Source organism: Lathamus discolor, chromosome 1 (genome assembly GCF_037157495.1).
Source record: "Lathamus discolor isolate bLatDis1 chromosome 1, bLatDis1.hap1, whole genome shotgun sequence".
Classification (NCBI taxonomy): Eukaryota; Metazoa; Chordata; class Aves; order Psittaciformes; family Psittacidae; genus Lathamus; species Lathamus discolor.
In genome coordinates this window covers 121,148,436-121,173,539 of record NC_088884.1, presented here as the reverse complement: position 1 = coordinate 121,173,539, position 25,104 = coordinate 121,148,436, and the positions used below count along the sequence as shown (strand labels likewise).

At 37.6% G+C, this 25,104-nt stretch overlaps 1 protein-coding gene across 4 annotated transcripts in view; it reads right to left on the bottom strand.

Moving 5' to 3' along the window:
• Positions 1–25,104, bottom strand: part of GRIA2 (glutamate ionotropic receptor AMPA type subunit 2) — a 94,247-nt gene that overhangs the window by 20,961 nt on the left and 48,182 nt on the right. For all 4 annotated transcript variants that reach the window (XM_065693395.1, XM_065693406.1, XM_065693412.1 and 1 more), the window contains 8 exons: positions 24,792–24,988; positions 20,710–20,763; positions 16,617–16,778; positions 3,570–3,737; positions 3,179–3,283; positions 2,363–2,473; positions 1,034–1,240; positions 149–519 (listed from right to left, as the gene is read on the bottom strand). In XM_065693395.1, the coding sequence (XP_065549467.1) occupies positions 149–519; positions 1,034–1,240; positions 2,363–2,473; positions 3,179–3,283; positions 3,570–3,737; positions 16,617–16,778; positions 20,710–20,763; positions 24,792–24,988 (1,375 nt within the window). The remainder of the gene's footprint in view (positions 1–148; positions 520–1,033; positions 1,241–2,362; positions 2,474–3,178; positions 3,284–3,569; positions 3,738–16,616; positions 16,779–20,709; positions 20,764–24,791; positions 24,989–25,104) is intronic.

Genomic DNA, 25,104 nt, shown 5'->3' with positions numbered 1-25,104 from the left:
TTCATTTCAAGGACTTCTGTGATTTTAGGGAGAGAAAAAACAGCAATTAATTTCTTCCCAAGAGTGAAAATACATGCACCATGAACCTCCTCTGGCTGAGACGGCCGAGATGAAAAATGCACAAAGTTGAAACGGGTAAGTAACCAACCTTGGCGAAATATCGCATCCTTGCTGCATAAAGGCACCCAAGGAAAACCAGAGACTATTAAATATTCCAAACTCATTAGTTGATTCATTAGTTTGTGTTTCTCTTCCATCTTCAAATTCCTCAGTGTGCCACTCGTATGGGCTAAATCTGCTGACCAGGAATAAAACTACACTGACCCCAATGTAGGCAAAAACAATGCACATCCAGATTTCATATGCTAATGGATCAAGAAATGAAAACACTCCTGGCTTGGACTTCTGAGGTTTCTTGATCATTATTGATATCCCCAGGCTCATAAAGGGCTTTGAGAAGTCAATCACCTCTTCTCTCACCAATGTTATAGTTAATGGAGCGATTGCAATATCGGCTTTCTGTAAAGGAAGAAAAAAGGCAAACAACAGCTTATACAATGAACAGAGCAAATAGTTGTTTAGTTTCTACTGCATTTCATAAATGGGAAATAGGACAGCAGAGACGCCTGCAACATTGGTTTACACCAAGCACGTCCTATGGAGAATTTCAGAAATTTTTAGTTGAAACTCTTCTTACTGAAATACATATAACCATATGGTCGGCATATTGCAAGCTTCCCTTTTTACACATGCCCTTTTAAAAGTATATGACATTTAAAAGTTTTAGCAAAATACACTGCCTTTCACCTGGCCAGAAGGATGAAACATGCACTCACTTCCCCCCCAACTTCATTTGCAAGATTTAAAATCTAATTCTATGGTTTACTTTCAAACTTTTTCATGCCAATACAAGATACTAATTCTCTATCAAAGTAATTAGTCAATTTTCCTCTATTCTACAGAGAAAACTAAACTAAACCCCACTCCTTCCATCATTCATCTTTAATAGCTTTATTATAAAAAGTATTCTTACCCCATAAACAAGTTCTCCAACCATCCCATTCCAGATTTTCGTGTCTGCATCCCTTGCCCCATACTTGCCATCCCCAACAATTGTGAGCTTGTATTTGAATCCACAGTGTTTAGCAATTTCTGTAGCTAAGTCCACACAATAGCCCTCATATCGATCATTTCCTTCAAGCATTTCGTGATTTTTCTTCATCATGACATATGGGGACTCCTGCACAGAAAGAACTTGCCTTAGATACTTGGTAAAAGAGATAAGATACATCAGCTGTGCACTTCATAGATTAATAAGTTTTCTTTTACATGTGAAAAGAAAAGAGAGAAGATAACATCTGAATCATACATGCTATGTATATGTTAGCTGTTAATTATTAATGTGAAATGTCCTTAACACATTTAAAAGCTGCATTTTCCAGAGTCATACACAAAAATGATACTTACAGGTACAGTGATTCCCAGCAGTATGTTAATAATGACCATGAATGTTAACAGGAGTTATGCATTCAGAGAAGAAAGAGTAAATTCCAAAATCAGTTTCTCTCATACAGTTTGGATGGAAGAAGGCAATGGTACTTAGTTGCTTTTGTTGCTGTCTTAATAGAAGAAAATTGCTTCCTATTTCACAACCGCATCCCTCCCTGGAAAACACTTCAGGCTCTCCAGGCTATATCTTTATTGAATTACTATACAAACAGTAGGTAAGATATCAATAACTATGTAATAAAGTTCTATCATCAGCAAAAGTGGTGATGAGTCATAAGTCATATTAATGTATCTCTTGTTTGCTCTGTTGTTACTGAACGATTCTTGCATCCACCAGAACTCCTATGCTAGCCTGTGACTTGTCTAAACTGATAAAGAAGCTGTGTAACTTACAGAAAAATACTGTTCTGTGACAGTACAGAACGTTATTTTCTAGACAACCAGAATACAACTTTTAATGTTTTATTTTACAATACACCAATCCGTAGCAGCTACAATTCTGAAGCATAAGAACCAGTCTCTTTGCTGTTTGGCAAAATCCATTCTTTAAAACTAGCACTATGGTTCTGCCTCTCAAAGTTCCTTTCCTTTGAAAGCAGGTATTTAGTTTCCGCTTTCAGGTCTAAAAATTGTAACTTTCTAGGTTGTTCAAACAATGACTGTTGTCTTCTACAGAAGAAAACCGCGTACTGAATCACATACATTTCCTTAGGTTCCAGATTTTATTTATGCATCATGAGTAACAGGTCACAACCTCAAATAATAATTAGACAGTATATTTAAACTAACATAATGACAGGAAACAAATGACTGTAGGACAGACTGTCTTCTGACAAAATATGAGGTTAATTACCAAAATAGTGGTGACAATAATAGTCTTATTCTCTAGTCCTGAAGATTCATTTCCAAGAGGGCCATCAAGAGGATTCACAACCATTTTGTCCACTTCACTCCAATATCCAATCTAAAGAGAGTTTATAGGATGCACAGACACCAGTGAATATGAACTTTCACAGAAAAGGTAAAAGCATGTTATTACTATGCCTTTGATTTACACCCACAGAGAACTATTTTAACTATGTTTACCAGTGTAAATATATCTGATTATGTAAAGACAATAACAAATAGTTAAAAGAATGAACTAACTATATTTGTTCAGATCAATTTGTCTAATACATGCCCACCATTTTCATTCATGTGTTAACAGGTTTCAGTATCAACATCACACACTGTAGGACTGAAGGGGTTATGAAATAGTATAGACTAGGAAGAAATGAGAAACTGGCTTTTCCTGAAACGTTTGGAATTAAAGCAGAAAGACAATCATATTTAAAGAAACACCTCTGAAAAGCTGTATTTGGCATCTGTCATTCAGAAGCATATTTCCCCAAATTCTGGCTCACACATAGCAATTCAGATCAGAAAACAAAAGGTTTAGTCCACAAAACTGAAAGGAAAATACCCATAGTACTTACCAGAAATAACTCATATTTGTTAGAAAGAAAGAATACTTATTTTTACTTTGTTATGAAAGACCATTGTAGAGCACAGCTGTAAACAAATGTTAGCACAACTTATGCTTTAATTAATCTAGTTTTTCATTACCTACCTTAATCTGCTGCTTAGCACCGTAAAACCTTTAAAGACACTGTAAGACAATTCAAATTACCTTCCGAGGACCAGTACTTTTGAGTTCCATGACGTTTATTGTAAAATTGATTCTCTTTCCGTTCTGATCAAACTTTATATTCCCTGTTAGACCTTCCACCTGAACCTATACAGACAAAGATGAAAGTGGTAGAAAAATTACGTCTGTCCCTTTTTAGAAAATGCATTCCATAGTTCCATAAATAATTCTAAAAAAACTATTTCAAAAACATTCAGTATAGACTATTTCCCATAGGCAATATGTTATCTTAGTATGAGACGTACTTGAGGAGTTCACTTCCACATAATTCAAGCAAGAGCCAGGCAGGTTAGGAGACTGGAAGGTTCTTTTCAAGCACTTACAGAGAATTTCACACATGCACTCATCCCAGCATTCACTCCAAGGAAGCTACCTGTTTCAATGCCCTTTCTATTTCTACACCATGACCCCAGGGTACAGCTGGATTTGCAAGACAATCTCCTGCATTTCCTCTTCTGGAGATCTCAATCCTCTGTTTACGCAAATTACGGAAAGCTTCTGTCATCACTTGAACAGCATCATAGGTCAGAGCAGATGTATACTGAAAAGAAGTGAAAATATTTTATTAAAAACCAGTTTCAGCTTCACTACATCTTGCAATCCACGCATTAATCCATTAAGCACAGAAACAGATTAAAAAGGACAATAAGATATACTTGAAATCTGAACAGTTTTTCTTTAGTTTGGAGATGTCTGGTCTGGACAGGAGGTCACTACCTTCTGAGGGGTATCTAGGAAATTAATGAAGTGTTCTCCCTCAGACTGATTACTGGAAGTGCTAATAAATCTAAGACAAGGAGATTTATAGCTGTTTCCAGTGTGAATTACATTTCTTTCTCACTACAACCGTGTAACAACTCCGTGTGCGGATGCGGCTGGAAGTCCATAGAGGTGAAAGGGGAAAGAAAGAAAGAATTTCCACTCTTTAACTTGAGCTGGCCTTTAAAAATAAGAAATTGTTCCTCTGATTACACTCATCATGTAGATGAATTTATATACAGATTTTAGACTACATTTCCTCCAACATATTCACTCACAAAACCAAACAACATGTATTTGTATATACAAATACAACTTTTAAATTTAACTTTATCTATTGAAAACAAAAACTCATGGGTAACTATTTCCAAGTACATAATACTTGAAAATATCACGCAAAAACAGTGTTACACCCCATGTGACAAACACTGTCAACACCATGGAAAAACACAGTTTGGGCTGAGATGTCTGGAAGAAGTGGTGCCTCCTCAGAGAGCAGTATAGACCAGGAAGAGCCCCACATTCCTAATCTGACACTATGTAAGCAGCTTTACAACTTTTGAGACACCAGAGAAGATTCTGATGGAATCACATGCATTAGAAGCTGGAGCTAAACAGTCAAAGACAGTTATCTTTAGTGACTGGAAAATTTTACACCTTAACTAACTAACTGAAGAGAAACCACATGTGCACATACACTGATGACTGCGTTAGATGGGCTTTAGGAATCCAGAACATTGCAATTATGCCAAATACAGGGAACATTTTTGGAAATATGGGCCAGAATATAACTACTTACAGCCTTATGAATTAACGCAATGATCCCTATGAAGGCTATTAGATGCTGAAAATATATAAACTGTAAAGCCGAGATAAATGATATATTGGCTCTTTGCTTCAATGGCTCAGACTTTAATGAGAATTTTAATTAGCTAGCTCAAGTCATGCAGAAGGTTCTTGTAACCAAGGCAGGCTCCTGAATTGAGGTCACTTTTGTATGCAACTGTTAGACCTTGGAAAGGAAGAAAAGGAAGGCTGAACTCCTTTTTTCAGATATGTAGTCTTACTGATTAATGTGAATCTTCTAAGAAAGTTCTCTCAAGGGCTTTACGGAAATCTTTAAAGGGACCAGAACAGCAGAAAAACGTAAGAAAAGACTGGTTGAAACAGATACTGCTCTCTACTACTGGAGTAGCAGTGATTTAAGTGGTGGACATGGATTTGAAGATGAGGAGAAGGTAACACAAGATGCTGATTCATTTTTTTTGCAACTGACTGGCAATACTCCTTTAAGCATACCTCTTTGCAGTACAGAAACATATTGTACCACACCAGCATTTTGGATACAGCACTGTCATTAACCATTAACACACTTTGGATAGCAGATAAAGTACGAGCTTGAAATTGAGAACCTATAATGCGACCCAATTTGGTCAGTCTATGCTTCATTTCATAGTTGGGGCAGGTTTAATGTATTGTTTCAACAATATTATCCCTATAGTATATAATTACTGGCCTGAAAAATCACACCTCAGTCATATATTCAGTTTGTGCAGTGCTTTGCCTATGAATATATGTATCTGTATGTATATACATGCCATCTCATCTTTAAAATCCACATGCTTTAATTTAGTTTAAATCATCTTTAATCTGAGGATCTCAAAATATTTTACAAGCATCTTACACCTTCATGTTGTTGGAGCTGCCATGAAAGCAAACAGCCTATGTATCATTTCTGACTGCTTTATTCTGCACACACTTTCAGCTCCTAATATCTTTCATGGGCCTCATTAAAACTATCTATAGCTCAATGAATAGATGTAAAGTTGACCAACCAAAACAAACTGAACGTACTACCATAAACAAGAAATGACTGACAGATAACCTGCTAATGCATAGCGGTGTCTGTGAAATAAATAAAATTGTCATAGTTGAAGGATGCATTAGGTTTGTCCTGATTCACTTTGTTTTACGCTGGAGATTCATCCATGTTCTGATCTGCGCTATTAAAATAAATGGGAGCACTGTTTGGAATATTATTCTGTGGAAGTGGGGTGGGCTCTTAACAGCCTACTACTTTTACACCAGTGTCTATCTCCAAACTTCATCTCAGTTCCTTTCAACTTTACATGATAAAATCAGCAACTTCAGTACAAAATAGTATAGGTACTATCCTATTGTTCCTACAGAATCTCCCATACTAATTAAAACATGGAAAAAAATATGCAAAAAAATCCTGCCTCTCATAATTCCAGAACTATGATCATTTATATAGAAGGTATTTGAAAATATCAACTGATTATTTGTAATTTTTTTAAAACAATCCTGGTCCTGAACAAAAGAGTGAGAAAAATTAATAAAATGCAAAATTAACAGATCTTATTTTTTTTAATTAATCTCAGTAAAGATGAAGTTAGAGATCAAGCCCTATTTATCTTAAAAAAACATAGTATCTTTATCAAATTTGTTTCCAGAGGTTACAGAGTCAGATTAACTTACCTTTTGATGCTAGCCTTTATTTAAATCCAATTCCAGCATTCCTTGTGCACAGAACAGCTTAACAAATAATAGGTACTTTTTGTACTGAAATGCCATAATGTTTTGGGCAGAACATTGGATGCATAGTCTTAAGCAACCAGTCACCTTACAAAAACTGACGTGTTCAGGTCCAAAACTGCCATCCAGAAAAACTGCTGATTTTTTAATGTGGCTATGCTCTTCAGGTATCTCAGTTTCATTTAGAAAGGCTGCTTTCTGGGCACACCCAGAACAGCGTTGGTTTCTAGCCCAGCAGCTAGGCACCTGCCTAAGCTTACATCCTTGGAAGTTGAACACTTATTTGAATGACAAGGTCATAGCACGTCCAGCAGACACTGCCAAGACTTGGTCAACTGAATTATCCCAACACTCCCACTGTAGGATATTTATAAGGCAAAGTGACCTTCTTTCATTCCTTTTAAAACTGAACATAGTACAGATCACAGGATTTATGAATCCCAAGGTGCTTGGTCTTTCTACTTATTTTACCTACTACTCTAGTAAGAAGGAGATTCCCAGACTGCAATTCCTCCCTCATGATTACTTCCAACCCACAGGAACACTCTTCTCACTAGAGTCATTGCTCATTAGAAGTGCTAATTTAGCAGGAAAAAAAAGAGTGCCGGTACCTGCTTTCTTCTTTTCTTTTATTTTTTTTATTTTACATTGAGGACAGAGGTTTTAAAGTACTTTGGTTTTCCATTAGATTTAATGCAATGGCCAAAGAGAAGACCTAATGCTTCTGTAAAACAGAGGCTTCTTCAAATTGTCCAAAAGAGTCACAGCAGAAAAACATTATGGATCTGGGCAAAAGTCTTAACAACAAAGCGAACCTTCTGTCTTCCAGGAGGAAACAGAACAATGCAAGATGTTATTAATGGCACTAATATTTGGATCTACTGAAGTTCCTGACCCTCTTCCATTCAAAAGTACAGCATGCATGTCTTACACTTGTTTAGGAGTGTTGAAAGAATAAAACAGTTTGGGTTGAAGGGACCTTCAGAGGTCATCTAGTCCAATCCCCCTTCCTTAGAAGTCTATTAATTCTTGCCCTATTCTCCATTTTTTCTAGAAGCTTTATAAACCCTCCTCATTCTCAAACCTAAAGTTTACTCCTGCCAAACTTTATATCACCAAAAAACACACAGAGCTTGACAAAAAAAGGGGCAAAAACCATTTATTTGGATTTGAATCCATAGAACTTGACAGAAGTATTTGTATTTGAACCCACAGCATTTTACTTCTAATAAAAAGAGGTTGTTGACTTCTAATTCATGCCACTGACTGTAGAAAATATGCATACTGGCAAAATAAATTCCATTTTACAATTGCTTGTGTAATCTTATTTCTAACTTCAAACAATGCACTTGCAAAACAGAAACACCAATGATGATAAAATCAACTTAAATTACTGCAAAGAAGAGAAAACATATTCCTTTGTAATAATCACCATATGAATACATAAAAGCTTCTTCTTCAAGGCTAAGCTACAGAAAAGAATGTCACTTTTCAAAATGTTATATATCAGCAGGATCCAGTAGCAAAACATGAAGCCTATGGTTTTAATAGCAAAAAATAAAACCCAACTACAGAAAATTAAATCAGAGGATGAGAAGAAAATGCACAAATAGGAAGGCAAAAGACTTCTCTGAGAAATCATGCTGTAAGGAAGGGAATTGAAAAAAGCTAGTATGAACGTTTAAATGTTAAAGGGTGAGAGGTGTAAGGTTTTTTTGGGGGGATGGTGTTCTAATACTCTTATGTCTCCTTAAATTCCTATATCCAATCATAAAAGTCACTTCCTCTTTAAAAATTAAGGTTAGCTCTAAGTCAGAAAGCATATGTGACTTACAGCAGATATCAATTTTAAAATACAAAATGCCCTTCTACTGAAATATTTACTGAAATACAGTCTTCAACCAGTGCTCTTTTTGGGAGAAAAATGACCATACAAGCATTAACAAGCATGGTAAATATCCCTGACTTGAGCTTTTAACCACGAGAAAGTTCTTGAGATGATCATAAAAATGCATTCTAGTCAAATAATTAATGGCTGGTGTAGTTAATGAAAATGGTAGAAGACAGATTACAGATTAGGCTATTCTGTTTTATAAAATGACTGATACTATATGAAAAGAACCTGAAAATTCCATTAGACTGTTCAGCTATACTATTTTCAATCATAGTCAACAAAGTCCTACATATTAATGGAAATAAATTATTTACCCTAGAAGCTGAACAACACTGCAACAGAAATGATTCTAAAATGGAATTTCATATGAGGATTCTTTGGATTGGAATTTTTGACTAGGCTATTAAATAAAGCCACACTAAATGAACTTTAAATTTGGTTTTAATAGATTCTGAATGATCATCATTCTCTGTAAGATCTGTAAGAGGAGTACCTGGACTTGATATTACAATACACCCTCTACAAATTCACTTACTGTGGGCAGGAGGTGAAGATTAAAAACCAATAGGATCTGAGAATTATCATCATATACACTGCAGGTGTTCTAAAAATTTCCAAAACTGCCATTTGAAACCAATGGTAATATTTTAAGTCTTCAATTAAAAGAAAAAACAACAAGAACAACAAAAATCCCCCAACAAAAACCAAACCAAAAAAACCCAAACCAAAACAAAAAAAACCCCAACCCAACCCAACCCAAACAAAAAAAAAAAAAATAACCCACACACAAAACAACAAAAATCCCACCAAAAAAACTCAAAAACCCCAATACCCCTAAACCACACCACCTCCCTTCTCATTACCAATTCTCATCTACCCCAACCAGCACAAGTATTTGCTTATTGTCTCAAGATGAAATGCTTTCTCCTGTTTTCTCCAGTCTAATTCCAAGTAAGATACTAACAGAATTAAATACACCAATCTTACTAGGTTACTGATTCTACCAAGAAACAGTTGCTGTCAGAGAATAATAAACACTTCATGTTTGCTTTTCTGCCACACCATACTGGCTAATAAAGGCAGCTACTACATTAACTGGTCCTTAATACTGGCCTTGCCCAAGTTATGACCCTGCATGTCTCCTCTCCTCATCCACACAAGCAATCATCAGTGCTTCTCCCTCCTTACTCCCCCAACCCAAGAAACATTCAGCCATCAACTCCTCTCCAGCTCTGAGCTGCCACCATTCTTCTGTACCTTTCACTTACATCCCAACAGGTTCTTTTCACTTTGCTAACCCCTTTTTTTGAATGACACGTTCCTCCTCCTACCTTTGTGTACCACTCCCCCATTTCCCCATGCAGCTCTCCTGTCCTAACTGACACTGATTTGGTAAGGCTAAGAGGTATGCCTGATCTTGCTGAACAGCTGGAGCATGAAGGAATAGTAAATATTTTCTGCTGATATCAACTATATTCAGGTGAGCTGCTGGTTGAAAAAAGCAATTAGAAGTTCCTGTGAAAATAGGCAGGAGGAATCCATCGCACTTTATTGAACTGAAGATCCTTAAACGCTCATAATTACTAAAAAAAAAAAAAAAAAAAAAAAGAATCCAAAAAATTAGATTCAAATTCAAAGAAACAGAGCTACACAGTGACATCAGGACTTGGCTCTGTAGCTTTCTCAAGCCTTGCAAATACTTTTGCTTTAGCACAATTCATCCACTTTCACTTGCAGGATTGAGGGATCTGGGTCAATAGGTCCTTTGTATGTCCGAGAAAAGTCTACAAAGATTGCCTCAAACAACTCACTGCTTTCACTGAGTAAATGTTCCATTCTTTAATTGAGTTTTCTTTAAACAAACAAACAAACCAACCAATCCCCCAAACCAACTATTCCAGAATAAGTGATCACTTCTGCAAAAAAAGCCTTAAGTTATTACAAAGAAGCATTAACACCAACATTTCTTACGTCCACATTTTTTCATACACATGTTTGCAAGGAGAGAAGATTGAATACTGAGATTCAAAAGCTCAGTGAAATCAGACAGCTGGAATGGCAACTGCTAGAGATTTTTTTTATGGCCCGGAAACCAAAACACAAGGACTGGAAAACACAGCCAGAAAAATCTCACAAATGTGCAGTTTCACTTCAGTTCAGTTCCTGATTAAATCACATAATAAAAACTGAAATTAATAATTAAAAAATATTTATGTATCATTATAGATTACTTGAATTCAGGCATAATCAATCATATTTTCCCATTTAAAACTGTAGCAAGTGCAACAGAATATCACTTACAACTCTTACTAAAACGCCTGGCATTATAAAACTGTTTTCCAACACAGTGCAATCATAAGAGGCATGACCCAAAATGAAGCTATTATCTAATTCATTAATTGTACATTTTTGCTTAGTTGCCTATATCTAGACCAAATGCTTTCTGAATTTCCAATCTGATTAAGATTTTTCACTGTTCTCATCCTTCCTTGTTCTTTATTACCAGTGAGTCATCCAGATTTGATTTGTTTCTAAAAGGTAAATATGCACTTTCCTATTTTTCTGCATACTCTCTGTATTGCATCCATGAGGTAAATCAGCACCAGAAGAGTTAAACCAGCAACTTTCAATTACAAGCTTTATTCTTCCCAAATTACAGTTTAAGATCGGCAGTTTTCAACTTCTGCAGTTTTACCATAAGAAGCACATTGTTTGGTATGATATAAACACTTCACATTCTAGAATCACATTACCTTTAGGGAGAAAAACAAACAAAACCACAAAACACCAAAAAAATAAACCCCCAAATAAACAAAAAACTCCACAAATATCAGATTTTGTCATAATTTTCTAAAAGGCTAGTCAGGCTGGACATGAGGAAAAAAATCTTTACAATCAGGGTGGTAAAATACTGGCACAGGTCGCTCAGAGAGGTGGTGGATGTACCATTCCCAGAGACATTCAAGCCCAGAATGGATGTGGCTCTGGGCAACCTGATCTAGTTGAAGATGACCCTGTTCATTGCAGGGACGGCCTCCTTTGAAGGTCCCTTCCAGCCCAAAATATTCTATAATTCTAGGACTTGGCTATAAAAAAAAGAGACCTGAAAATGTGAAACTACTGAAAGCAGAATCAGAAGGCAAAACCGATCTATCATTTTGTTATATTAGCTATGCATTAAGTGTATGTGTGAGGGGAAAGATTATGAAGTTTGAAATACAATTGTATGAATTCCAAACATCTGAAAGATAAAGATTATCTGAAGATTATCTGAAAGATAAAGATTTATCTGAAGCAGTTCAGGCCATCAAAAACAGCTGCAATGAGTACTGGGGTTATTACCATCTTCCAACCCAACGGTGTTCTCTGAGAGCCTGAGCTGCTTCAGGTCTTCAGACAGCCCCAAATTCTTTGCTGCGTGCTGCATGTAGTTTCTGTATAAAATCATACACATGTTGGCTTAGATACTTCTTGCATGCACCAAGCCTAAGGTTGTTCTTAGTAAAGCTCATCACAGAGTAGGATGGCTTATAGAATAGACTATTTATTTCAGCTCGAAGGGACCTACAAAGTAATTTAATTCAACTGCCTGACTAATTCAGGGCTGAACAAAAGCTAAGGCATGTTCTTAAGGGAACTGTCCAAAGGCCTCAAACATTGACGGGCTTGAGGCATTGACCACCTCTCTAGAAAGCCTGTCCCAGTGCTTGACCACCCTCTTGGTAAAGAAACACTTCCTAATAACCAGTCTGAACCTCCCCTGCTCCAGTGTGGGGTCCCTCCAACAGGAGACAGCCCTCCATGAACTTCATCTTGGGTCCTTCCCATGGGCTGCAGTTCTTCATGAACTGCTCCAGCGTGGGTCCCTTCCATGGGGTGCAGTCCTTCGCAAACAGACTGCTCCTGTGTGGGGCCCCCATAGGGTCACAAGTCCTGCCAGCAAACCTGCTCCAGCATGGGCTCCTCTTTCCCTGGGGCCACATGTTCTGCCAGGCGCCTGCTACAACATGAGCTTCGCACAGGGTCACAGCCTCCTTTGGGCATCCACCTGCTCTGATGTGGGGTCCTTGCTTCATCACAGACCTCCATGGGCTGCAGCAGGACCCACCATGGGCTGCAGGGGAATTTCTCTCTGCTCCAGTGCCTGAAGCACCTCCTTTTTCACTGACCTTGGTGTCAGCGAATTGTTTCTCTCACATATTCTCATTCTTCTCCCTGGCTGCAATTGCTCCTGGGAGGGACTTTTCCCCTTTCTTAACTACATTATCCCAGAGGGGCTACAACTGTCACTGATGCACCTGGCCTTTGCCAGGGTGGGTCCATCTTGGAGCCGTCCGGCATTGGTTCTATTGGACATGAAGGAAGCTGGGAAAGCCTCTAGCAGCTTCTCACAGAGGCCACTCTTGTAGCACACACACCCCACACCCCCCAAAGAAAATTTTGCCACACAAACCCAAAACAACTTAGCATGTTTCACTAGCCTCCCAGAGGTAAGAATTGAGCTTCTTCCTGGAATTAGACCAAAGGCTGCCCACAAACAGAATGAGTTTAACCAGATCAGGAAGTTCGAGCCGTTGGATATGAATGGATGTGTTGTCCTTCAGTGTCCTTCCACAACAGCGACAGCTTTGCCTTACAACATAATAACACTAAGGCTCAGAAAGCCCAGCATATTTGTAAATACACAGTAATGGATCAAAAGGGCATTCCAATTTGTTATTATAAGGCCTTTATAAAATTCAATGTGTTTTTTGTCTTGCTACTTGACAAAGAAATTTGCCAGGAGGCTCAGTGGTGTGTTTCAAGATCTACAGGCTATTAGCTGTTCTAGAATTGTGTGCAGAGACTGATAACCCCCTCAGTTACATTTTAAATTTGCTCTGAGGTAAATGGTATATCATCTTTAGCTTTGAAAGATAACAAAACCTTCTGTAAAATGACAGCAAAGCACTAGTTTCAAGTGTCATGCTTAATCTTCAAATCTTACAGATTTTACCAGTACAGGTACAGTGCAGCAACAGACACAATCAGTGTCTCTTCTCATCTATGTCTTAAGACTGCAAATTCTTACAATTAATATTTCATAAATTCCAAAGATACATTTTTAAAGCAATTTGAGGCACGTCCTTTTCTGGACATCTGTGGAACAGGTTATCAACAATGTTTGTCTTTCTTGAAGAACATGATCCTTTGAAATTCACTTTTTCTTAGAAAGAGGATCTGGGATATTACCTCTGCAATCCCTGGGTTATGGAATTCCTGGGATAACATTGTATGTCAGAGGCATGTAGTCTCCTCTCATTTCTGTATTGACAATACAGGACTTCTATCAGCCTTCCCATCTCTTTCATGCAGAATCTGTAGTGACAGTTCCCTAGATTCCACAGGAACTAGTGGCAAAAGCCCATTCAGAACCACGGACAAGTTAGACAACTGCCTTAAAGCCAAAAAAGGTTATCTGTAAGATCACATAAGATCAGAAGGGACAAATGGGAGACCAGGGAGTTAACCTGCTCTATAACTTAGGTATTCGTACACAACTCCAAGTAGCAAAGGACAACAAACACAGCTAGAAAATTAATATAAGAAGGAATGGTATGTTCAAGGACAGGTACGGAATACATTTCTACAAGAACAGATGAAAAATCCTGTGCTTTAAAGGAACAATCAAGTGCACAGATATTGCTAAGTGTGCATCTCATGATAAACGTATTTCAACTGTGTCATGATGGTGAAGAGAAAAAACCCCAAACTTAACATAAAAGGAAGTCCTGAAAGTAGCACTACCTCTGAGATACATGAAGCCATTACTTCAAGTTCTACAGCATTGCAAACAGATGCAGTGCAGTACCCAGCCTGGCATTTTAAAGATGGGTACTAATTAGAAAGGTTCCAGAACAAAATGACTAACAGGATCTGGAATTAGTAAATTCAAAGGAAAAGGAATTATTTAGCTTAACAGGGATGAAAGCAGGGACAAATATGGTTGCCATCTTCAAATATAGGAGGACAGCTAAAAAGGAGAACTTTGTATCCGTTAGAAATGGATAAAGGAGTAATGGAATGAGGTGATATAAAGGCTGATTTATGTAAGACAAAAAACCCCAAAAGTAAGACTATTTAAGCTCTGAAACAGAATGCTAGGGGAAGTTCTGAAATCACTATCCACAGGAACTGCATAGGTATATCTGATTCTGTCTTTAGACAGGGAGGATGGGCCAGGCGACTGACTGCTCAAAGACTTTCTTGTCCTGATTTTATGATTTCTAGGAGTCTGCTCTGCCTCCACCCCCTGGAGGACAGGAAAGAAATTTGACATATCTCTGTCCTCACATGCAATGGCAGGCAAAAATAACAAGTAATGTAAGAGCAAAATATAGACAGCTACACAAAGAAATACAGTAACTGATACAATCAATCCCTCCAAACCTTGCAATATAAATCCACATTTCTCCCTCCCCTCATCAATACCGGTAACATTTTAAAATTCTCTGGTAATTTAACATACAACCCAATCCCTTTACTGTAAGTATGATCCTATACATCCCTTGAGCAGACAATATATACAGATTAGCCTTTTTAATTGAATTTAAAATGTGGTTTAAGTTAATGAAATTCATGAAACTAAGTACTAGTTTGCTTTTCCTATCCATAATAAAATCAACCTCAAAATATAAGATATTCCAAATACTCTCCTTCATCCCTTTCAACTTCTAGTAGACTTGAAAGGATCCACCATTGAAGAAATAAAAGGAATAGCTGTGACAAAGTTACAGATTTTAATGTATAATAAAATATTGCAACCATTCCATCTTATCTAACACACCTGCATTTTGCTCCCTACTGGAAGTAACGCTGAAGGAACCGGAATCCTTAGCACTGTCCCACCGATTTATTTTTCCATTGATGAGAAAAGCTGCATTTTGGTTTCAGTTACCCTTTTATACTTCAGTCATACATTTCACTGGGATTATTTCCAGACTATGATTTGGCGGTATTATTACATAGGTAGGCAGATTTCAGTACTCAAAAATCAGAGACACAAAACAATTTATTAATCACTCACATCCTCTCCCTTTTTCCTAAATGAGAGCAATACATATTACATATATTTCACTTATGTAATATGAATGTATCTACAGGCATGACACAGACTAGTTTATTTTATCAAACATCAAATGAGAAATTAAATTACTCTGTCATAAACATTTTAAAATACAAAAATAACCACAGAAAACCTAAAGCTTTAACTAAGTCACCCCCAAATTTGGACTCAATAAAAAAAGGAACCTACAAACTTTATTTAAATCAAGGTTGTGTGCTTTAAAGGATTTTTGTTCCAGGAATTTAAAAAGTGGTTCTTCCATTCTTCGCTGAAACTTCTTATCCATCTCATTAGAAATCAAGAACGTGCTTAACAGCACAGAAGAAAGTTATGTCTAGAACATTTGCCATTTATCTTTTTGTCTGAATACATTTTAAGTATACTTACTCTTAAAAAAAATCATGATTGTATTACTTAAAAGAAAAACTATTCAGCATTAAAATTGTATTATTCTTTTCTAACATCTTGCAAACTTTAATTGATCCTCATAATGGTCCAGAAGGTAAGAAGGTATTATTATCATAGTCTTATCCAGAGGGAAAACTGAGCTAAGGAGGTTTAACCACTTGCCCGGTGTCACATCTTTTATCACTCAGGCCTGAAATCAGACCACGATTCTGTACCTCAGGCATACCATTTAATTTTAGAAATCTTTGCAGGATTTAGGCATCCGTCTCAAAGCAACTGTCCTAGCATTTCTCTGGGAGATCATGTTATATCAGAAACTGCTAGATCTGTGCTCCCTGGAAGCCTACATATGACTACATGTTAGCCTTTAAAACACTTCAAAACAGAGAGAAAGAGGGAAAAAAAACAACAAACCAACAAAAAAAAAAGTCAGTAGATACTCACTATATCACCACATCTCAAACAATTGCCTAACAAGCTGCTAGGTGCAGATTTACAGTGATACAAGGAAAATTAAAGTTGTCTTGAATATATTTGACAGTGCAGCATCTTTACTCAACAGTCCTATGATAGAGAATGTTAGAAATACCCCCAGAGACACAGAAAATTGTGTTGGCACAGCTGATTGTCTCGTCTTTCTATTCTAATTCCCTCACTTCCTGTACATCTGTCATGGTTAAAACAAATATAGGACATACCTTAATTGTACTAGTGTGCGCACCAGGATATTCTTTTTCCTCCAGGGTTGACCAACGTTGTATAAATTTTGACACCAGAGGATCATCATAGTCAACTATCTGAAATCCTGAGACATTAGCTCCTCCAAACTGAATTTTTGACAAATCTCCATCAGTAAATCCCTAGGTACAGAAAACATTATGTCTGTTATTCAAACAGTTTTGGCAGATTTCTCAATAGTATATACAAATAGTTACCAGATGACTTCTACTGCAGAAGTGTAAGCCAACATTTTCCTCAAACAGGATCCAGGTTTAAATCCTGGGCTGCCAGGATTAAGAAGTCAGCTCCACCAGTCAGCAACACCTCTTGTTGCTCACTAGACATACACCTCTATAGAGCAAGGGCTGAGTGATCTGTCCTTGCCATGCTTACTTTCCTAAACAAACCTGTTAATTTCAATGGGACTGCTTAAATGAGAAAGGAAACACTTACATGAGTAACAGTTAGGCAAGCAAGTTTTAGCCAGAAATAGTTACAGCCACAGTTGAATCCTCTTTTTGTTAGGAACGCTAAAGCACATGGTAGGACTTACCATCTCTGCTGCCTCCACCCTCCGGTATAAAGTACTACTCATTCATACAAACAGTAGGTATGTTTTTTTTTCCATGTTCTGTGTTCAAACTTGCCATACAAATGATTTTACACGAAATACTGATTTCAGACCTTATGGTTTAAATGAATGCTCTGAGTGAACATAAAAAGAAGTAGCAGCTTCAGACCACATTAGCGTAAATTGCTAGAATTGCTCTACGAGGTGTTCTTATTACTGCGTATTAATGACAGTCATCAACAATGTGCTGCTGCATGTTAGTACAGACATTTCTACAGGGATCATGAAACCTCCTTCATTATTACTGTGAGCTTGACATCTGAACAGGAACTTTCATAGTATACTTTCACTTCTTCTATCAGCATACTTTATTCTTGAAACAGATCAATTTTGTGACTGATCAGACTATAGAACATTATACAACCAAGAAAAGAAGAAAGAATGTAGATTCAGTGAAGAAGATGGGATACGATTAAGTACTAGATAAGCTTTGTAACAGAGAAAAATAGAATTTTAAAATTACCATATATATTTTATGCAAAAGATCTACAAACTTGCTGTACTGAATTTGCTTTAAAGTGTAAAAATCTGTAGAAAGCAAATATATTAGCCAGCTTTAAAATACAGGATTTACTAAGTTTTAGATCTCACTGTTACAAACTTAAAGCAATGGCTAAAACCCTGCCCATGGCAGGGAGGTTGGAACTAGATGATCTTGAGGTCCTTTCCAACCCTAACTATTCTATGATTCTATGATTCTAACAAGCAGTTAATATAACGAAATACACTTGGCATTTTTTCTAAAATCTCTATTTCCCTCCAGATTCAAAATACTATTTATACAACATTTGCAATGCAAAATAACACTGTCTAACAGTTAGAGAATTTTCAAATTTTACAAAACTTTTATGCTTGCATTGGAAATATCAATACCTTAACTTCTTTATCCTAAAACTTAGTTAATAAATATAAAAATGAAACCCCACTGTTCTGCTTTTAAAAAGGCCCTTAAAGAATAAGGCATCTTTGCACCTGTCTAGCAACATACTTGATTCTTCAGAACAGGGTGCTCCTGGAGGGGGGAAGTGTTTTGATCAAAGGTTGGGAGTAGACAGGGGTTATGTCTGAAGTGTGATAGACACACTGTGGTTCTTCTGTTTCCTAGGCCCCTCAAAGGACTAAGGAAGACAGAGTATGAATGACAGTACTCTGTGCCCTGCTGGAATTCATATCAAACACTATCACAGTCCAAGAATAAATGATGAAAAATAAATTGATTTGGATGCACTCACACCATGCAAACCCTAAAACTGTTTTCTGGAACAGCATCACGGATTCAAGCCTGCAGAATCTGCTTTGTCTGTTACAAAGAAACACTGGATTAAATTCCATAGCTTCAGTAGATAAGTGTTGTTGAGTTTAATGTCAGTAAAATGGCCCTTCACCTTCAGACACAATTTAAAAAAAAATTACCTTGACAGAACTTGGTGAGTTTCCTGAACTTTCCCCCTTAGGAACACTATTAGCTATACTGTCTGATCACCTGTGTTCAAGAAAAGATTAATTTAAACTGTTTACCAAGCTAATCTAAGGAATGAAGACATGTAAAGCTGAGATTCACTACCCTAGCAGAAAGCAAACTGAGAACCACAATTCTTAAGTACTTCAGAGGTGAGAGAAGAAAACGGAGTTTGCTATAGGCCACTTTCCATCATCTTTGGTAAGTCGTGGGAAACGGGTGAGGTGCCTGAGGATTGGCGGATGGCAAAGGTCACACCAATCTATAAGAAGGGCAAGAAGGAGGACCCGGGTAATTATAGACCGGTCAGCCTTACCTCCATCCCTGGAAAGATGATGGAACAACTTATTCTTGACTCCATCACTAGGCATATCAAGGATGAGGGGGTCATTAAGAACAGCCAACATGGTTTTATGAGGGGGAAGTCATGTATGACCAACTTTATAGCCTTCTATGAGGAAGTGACTAGGTGGAGGGATGATGGTAGAGCGGTAGATGTAGTTTTTCTTGATTTCAGTAAGGCATTTGATACTGTCTCCCACAGCATCCTCACAGATAAGCTAAGGAAGTGTGGGCTTGACGATCAAGTAGTGAGGTGGATCGAGAACTGGTTGAAAGGAAGAAGGCAGAGAGTTGTGGTCAATGGCGCAGAATCTAGCTGGAGGTCTGTGACTAGTGGAGTTCCTCAGGGGTCGGTGCTGGGACCGGTGCTGTTTAATATTTTCATCAATGACCTGGATGAGGGAACTGAGTGCACCCTCAGCAAGTTTGCTGATGACACAAAACTGGGAGGAGTGGCTGACACACCAGAGGACTGTGCTGCCATTCAGCGAGACCTGGACAGGCTGGAGAGTTGGGCGGGGAGAAACTTGATGAAATTCAACAAGGGCAAGTGTAGAGTCTTGCATCTGGGGAAGAACAACCCCATGTACCAGTACAGGTTGGGGGTTGACCTGCTGGAAAGTAGCGAAGGGGAAAGGGACCTGGGGGTCCTGGTGGATAGGAGGATGACCATGAGCCAGCAATGTGCTCTTGTGGCCAAGAAGGCAAATGGCATCTTAGGGTGCATTAGAAAGGGAGTGGTTAGTAGGTCAAGAGAGGTTCTCCTCCCCCTCTACTCAGCCTTGGTGAGGCCGCATCTGGAATATTGCGTCCAGTTCTGGGCCCCTCTGTTCAAGAAGGACAGGGAATTGCTTGAAGGAGTCCAGCGCAGAGCCACAAAGATGATTAAGGGAGTGGAACATCTCCCTTATGAGGAGAGGCTGAGGGAGCTGGGTCTCTTTAGCTTGGAGAAGAGGAGACTGAGGGGTGACCTCATCAATGTTTACAAATATGTAAAGGGTAGGTGTCAGGATGATGGAGCTAGGCTTTTTTCAGTGATATCCAGTGATAGGACAAGGGGCAATGGGTGTAAACTAGAGCATAGGAAGTTCCACGTTAACATCAGAAAGAACTTCTTTACTGTAAGAGTGACAGAGCACTGGAACAGGTTGCCCAGGGGGGTTGTGGAGTCTCCTACACTGGAGATATTCAAGGCCCGCCTGGACAAGTTCCTGTGTGATGTACTGTAGGTTACCCTGCTCTTGCAGGGGGGTTGGACTGGATGATCTTTTTAGGTCCCTTCCAACCCTTGGGATTCTGTGATTCTGTGATATGAATGTATTGGCCTATAATGCAGAAAGTTATTCTTCTGATTTCCATATTCTACTCTACTAAAATACATATAAAAAGGGATGAAGTTCTACTGAAGGTGCTGAGTAGCCTTCACTCCCACTCATGGGAATATCACAGGAGGCATTTAAGCCCTGAAAAGGGTCAGCCAACAAAACAAATACCACCTCAACACGTTCATTCATTTGGCAAAGATAAAGACATTTATCTTTTTTTCTATTTTCTAAAATTCTAAAAGAAAATACCAGTTCATGTGTCCATAAACAGGAAAATGAGTAATACAGGTATTTTAAATATTAAAAATGCTTACCAGATTTGCAATGATATAATGGTATCCTTTAACATGTTTACCAATTGTGATAACCTGTAAAAAAGAAGAAATACCCTTGTAATGGAGAACGTTCACACCTGCTATGTGGACTGAGACTTAAAAGCGCGACAAAATGTCTTACAATGTAAAAGCTTGTTATGTGCTCCATGGTACACAATACTGAGTTTGTTCTGTGCTTTATTTTTTATTTTACCTAATACATCACTGAACATACACTCTGCTGGTGGAAATTAGTCATGTTGAAGTCCAAGTCCCAAGAGGGACAGTCGCTCCAGACAGAAGAGATGAATGCTAATTACTATGCTGTGTGTTAAAGGCACAACCTGGACAGGAAAGAGCAGGCATGGAACAGTAGAAGCACTGTGCCTGAGACGTTCCTGCTCAGATTCTGCTCCCTTCTTAGCGGAACTATAATGTTCCCTGAACTGGAAAAAGTTTAAAAGCCTACTGACATTAATGAAATAATCTACATTATGAGGAAGTCTTTTAACATTCAGACTGTTTATTGCCCTAAGGCTTCCTCATAATCTCCCTTAAAGCCAGGTGGTGGTTTCTCAGAAGTCTCCATTGGTAGACATGTAGTATAGTCTCCCAAAGAAGACTAATTAAGACTATGTCTGCATGGAGAAGTTTGCATTTTGAAGCAAAACACTTCTCCAGAAAAAGGATGTGGGAGATAAGAGGACTCTAGAGAATTTTCCGTCTTTTGAACAATGAGAACAAATCAAGAGAGAAGGATTCATTTAGTTCCTCATTTAATACATAACTAAAATATTCAGAACAGGCATCCTGTAAGTTTTATCAGGCTAGCAGCGAATGACATTCCACACACTTGCTTTAATGAAGTTACAGAAATGTAACTGAAAGCAGTGTTTTATGTTACTGGAACCTGAGACCAACAGTGATTGCATTACATAGGTCCCAGAAGTTATTCAGTTATCCCTTTTGAGCTGAATATATACATGATATATTAACTTAATTATTCTAAAACAGTTACTTGGTTCAGACTGCTTAAAACTCATTACTTATTAAAGGTTTAAGAACTAAGTTGAGATATATTTCTTCTGCAGCTGCTGCTTCCAAAGAAACTTCAGTTAGACCAAACAGATTAGTAGCTCTTCCGAACCCTTCTTCATCACTAGAATCTGAGAAAACAACCAGTAGCTGTAAGTCTTTGGATCAATGGCTAGTAAGTCTGCTCTAACTGCCACTGGGTACTCTTTCATTAATCTAGCTTTCTCAAACATTGCCCTGTGCCACTCATCTGTATGAATTATAAGGATGCTACCAGTTAAAACTCTGAGAATATTCTCCAGAAGCCATGATGAAGAAGCTGTGGACATAAAAAGTATTCACCAGCGTCCCTAGTTTAGACTAGCATCTCAAGCAGAGACAGACAAGAAGTGGCAGTAATTGCAAAGTTGCCCATAGGATGTTATCAGTGGGAAATGAGATTCAGCAAAAGAAGCTTGCTCAGAAGAGAGAGATAGAGACTATGTAATGAAGAGCATGGTAACACTGACCTCCCAAAGCAGAGAAGAGGAATATAAACTAGTCTGAGAAGAGCTGAGGAACTGAAAAATTTTTCAACTTACACAGATCTTTGAAATCTGGGAAAGAAACTAGAACATGAGACAAAAAACAAGAATGATGAAACCACTTCACAAACACGTTGTGTGACTATACACATAGCATAACTGGGTGAACCTGAGGCTACCACCACAGCTTAAAATGTTAGTGGGATAAATCAAAGAACTACAGTATGTTTCTTCAGGAGTAAAAAGCAAGGAAGAAAGTAGAGAAATTGCTGCTCTATGTATCAAGAATGCAAATAAAATTTCAGCACTAAGAAAAATCTCGTCAACAGAAAGCCTATTGCATATATCTCAGTAAAAATACAAAGAAAAATAAAAAGGATCTTGATGATACAAGGAGTCATAAAAAGAAGGAAACTGCTGAGGGTTTTTTTGGTGGCAGTCTTTTTTTGAAGGGGGGACAGGAATCAAAAATTTGGTAGCTAAGCAAGACTTGAGGTACATATTCTGCTTTTAGAGAAGAAAATTAGAAGAATACACTGAAAGGCTACTCATAGGCTAGGAAATCCATTGTTCAGCACAACCTCTCATTTTAAGAGACAAATAATAGAAAAAACAGTTATTTTATTTTTTTTTTTTTTAGCTACTTGAGAAATTGAAAGTGGGTTTCTCGTTTTATGTAAGAAAAGGAAGTCACAGAAACAGGATGCAAACATAATGGACTTAAGAAACAGAAGCTTTATCCATCTATATGCTTAAGGAGTAGCACAACTATGTGGGGATAAGTTGAAAAAAACCTAAGACTCAAAGCGGGGCAGAATCAATCAAAGTACAATTAGGGCAAGAAATATATCCCAGAGCTGCAATCATACTATGAAGAGCCAAGGAAAAAAATAGGTCTGTTATTAAACAAAGACAGTAAAAACGAGTGTTACCTAAAGGGTAAAGAGGGGTTTTGTCTTTAAAAAGTATTAAAAGGAGAAACTGAAAAAAACCTTGCAGTCAGCCAAACTTCTGTATTAGTAAAAAGGTTATAATGAATATCACACAATTTTAAAAGAATCTATAGGATGAGGATAAACAGTCAACATAAGTCTTGTCAGGATCAAAATATGTCAAAGCAACTTCTTTCTCTGGCACGACAGCTAACCTAATAGATAATGAAGAAGTAGCAGATGTGATGTATCTTGAGTCTAATAAGGCTTTTGTCCTGTATGACACCATACAAGCCCTTAAAGGAACATGGACAAGACAATTCACTATAAGGTAAGCGAACAACTGTTTGCAAAGACACACAGAACCAGCTGGAGAGTACCTGTAAGTACCGTTTCTCTCAAGCATTGCTCTACTCAGTACATTTCTCAACCTGGGCAACAAGTCAGAAAATATGATTTAAAAAAACTGCAGAGGAATGACAGGGAGGCTGCAAATGCTTTGTAGAACAGGATCAAATTCAAATAGATCTTGAAAATTAGAGGAACAGTTTGCGGCTATAAATTCCAAATAAAATAGACAAATACAGTGCATACCACTTAGGACACTGCTCATTCATTGCCTGAGCCCTTCCAAAATGTAACAACCTTCATAACAAAGCCCAAAATAACAAGCCCTTCAAATAAACTTCAAACCAATACACATACACTCTGATGCAGTATTCCTACAGATGCTGCACAGTCTCACATGGTCAAGCTCAAGCCAGCAGGGAGCTATCCTTACAATTTTCCATTGTGCTCTGCATGCATGAAAAGAACTAGTAAGATACAGACAGTAAGACCTTCCTAGACACTAGGACTGAAGAGGTGGATTTGAAGGTAATGCAATAATTTGAATCAAAGCACTATGATGCTGTTGTAAAACAGAGAGAAAGAGAAAGAAAAGTATTTTAGCAAATAATATACGTGTGGGTGGAGAGAAGACATAAATTTTCTGTTTTGTCTAAAGCTCAGGTGGCCTTAGCTATGGAAAACAGCAGGCAATTTTGGCTAACACACTTTAAAGAGGGAGACAAATGTACAGTATGAATGACCAAAAGAGCTTAGAAACATGAACTCCAAAGGGAGTTAAATGAAAAACAGAAGCTGTTGATACAGCTTTCACAAGACGTAAAAGGTTCTTGCAAAAAGCATTAGAAGTAGAAACACTTTCTAGGTGTAAGGAGAACTAATCTCTAGGCATTATATAATTTTTTATAACGCACCATATATAATAGTGCATCAAATACATATAATGTAGTCTACTACTTAGGTTTTGAAATAGCCTTAATGATGTTTTTTTTTTTTAATAAATAGTCATTATATAAAACCATATGGGAGCATCCAGATGGAATTATCTTGCCTTTGAGCAAAGGGGGGGGGGATTATAGGATTTGTATATTCACTTTCCGCCCAATATAGATGCGGTCCTCAATACAAATCTGTCACTTTCAAATGACGCATAATAATCACAAAAACATGATCAAGAGAAATGAATTAATTATATTTACTTATATAGCTAACTGCTGTCACTGAGGAACAGAGAATAACAAACCTGATCAACTATGTCGTTGACTTTATCGCGTTCACAGTCCAAAATCACTCGCCTTTCCTTTTTTACCTCTAGATCTTGAAACAGTGAACGGTAAGTTTCATCTTTTCTGTCATTGTTAATATTTCCTACATTGATAGCAGTCACTTGCCATTTCTTTTCAGCAGCAGAATCTAGCACAGCTTGCAATGTTGATAAGCCTAGTGAAGCACAGGAGAAAACAGAAGATATGACTGATAAAGCTTTAGGAATAACAAGCTTATAGAATGTGATTTATGAGATTACTTATTTAAGATTTCCCTGTAACTTGTTCCAC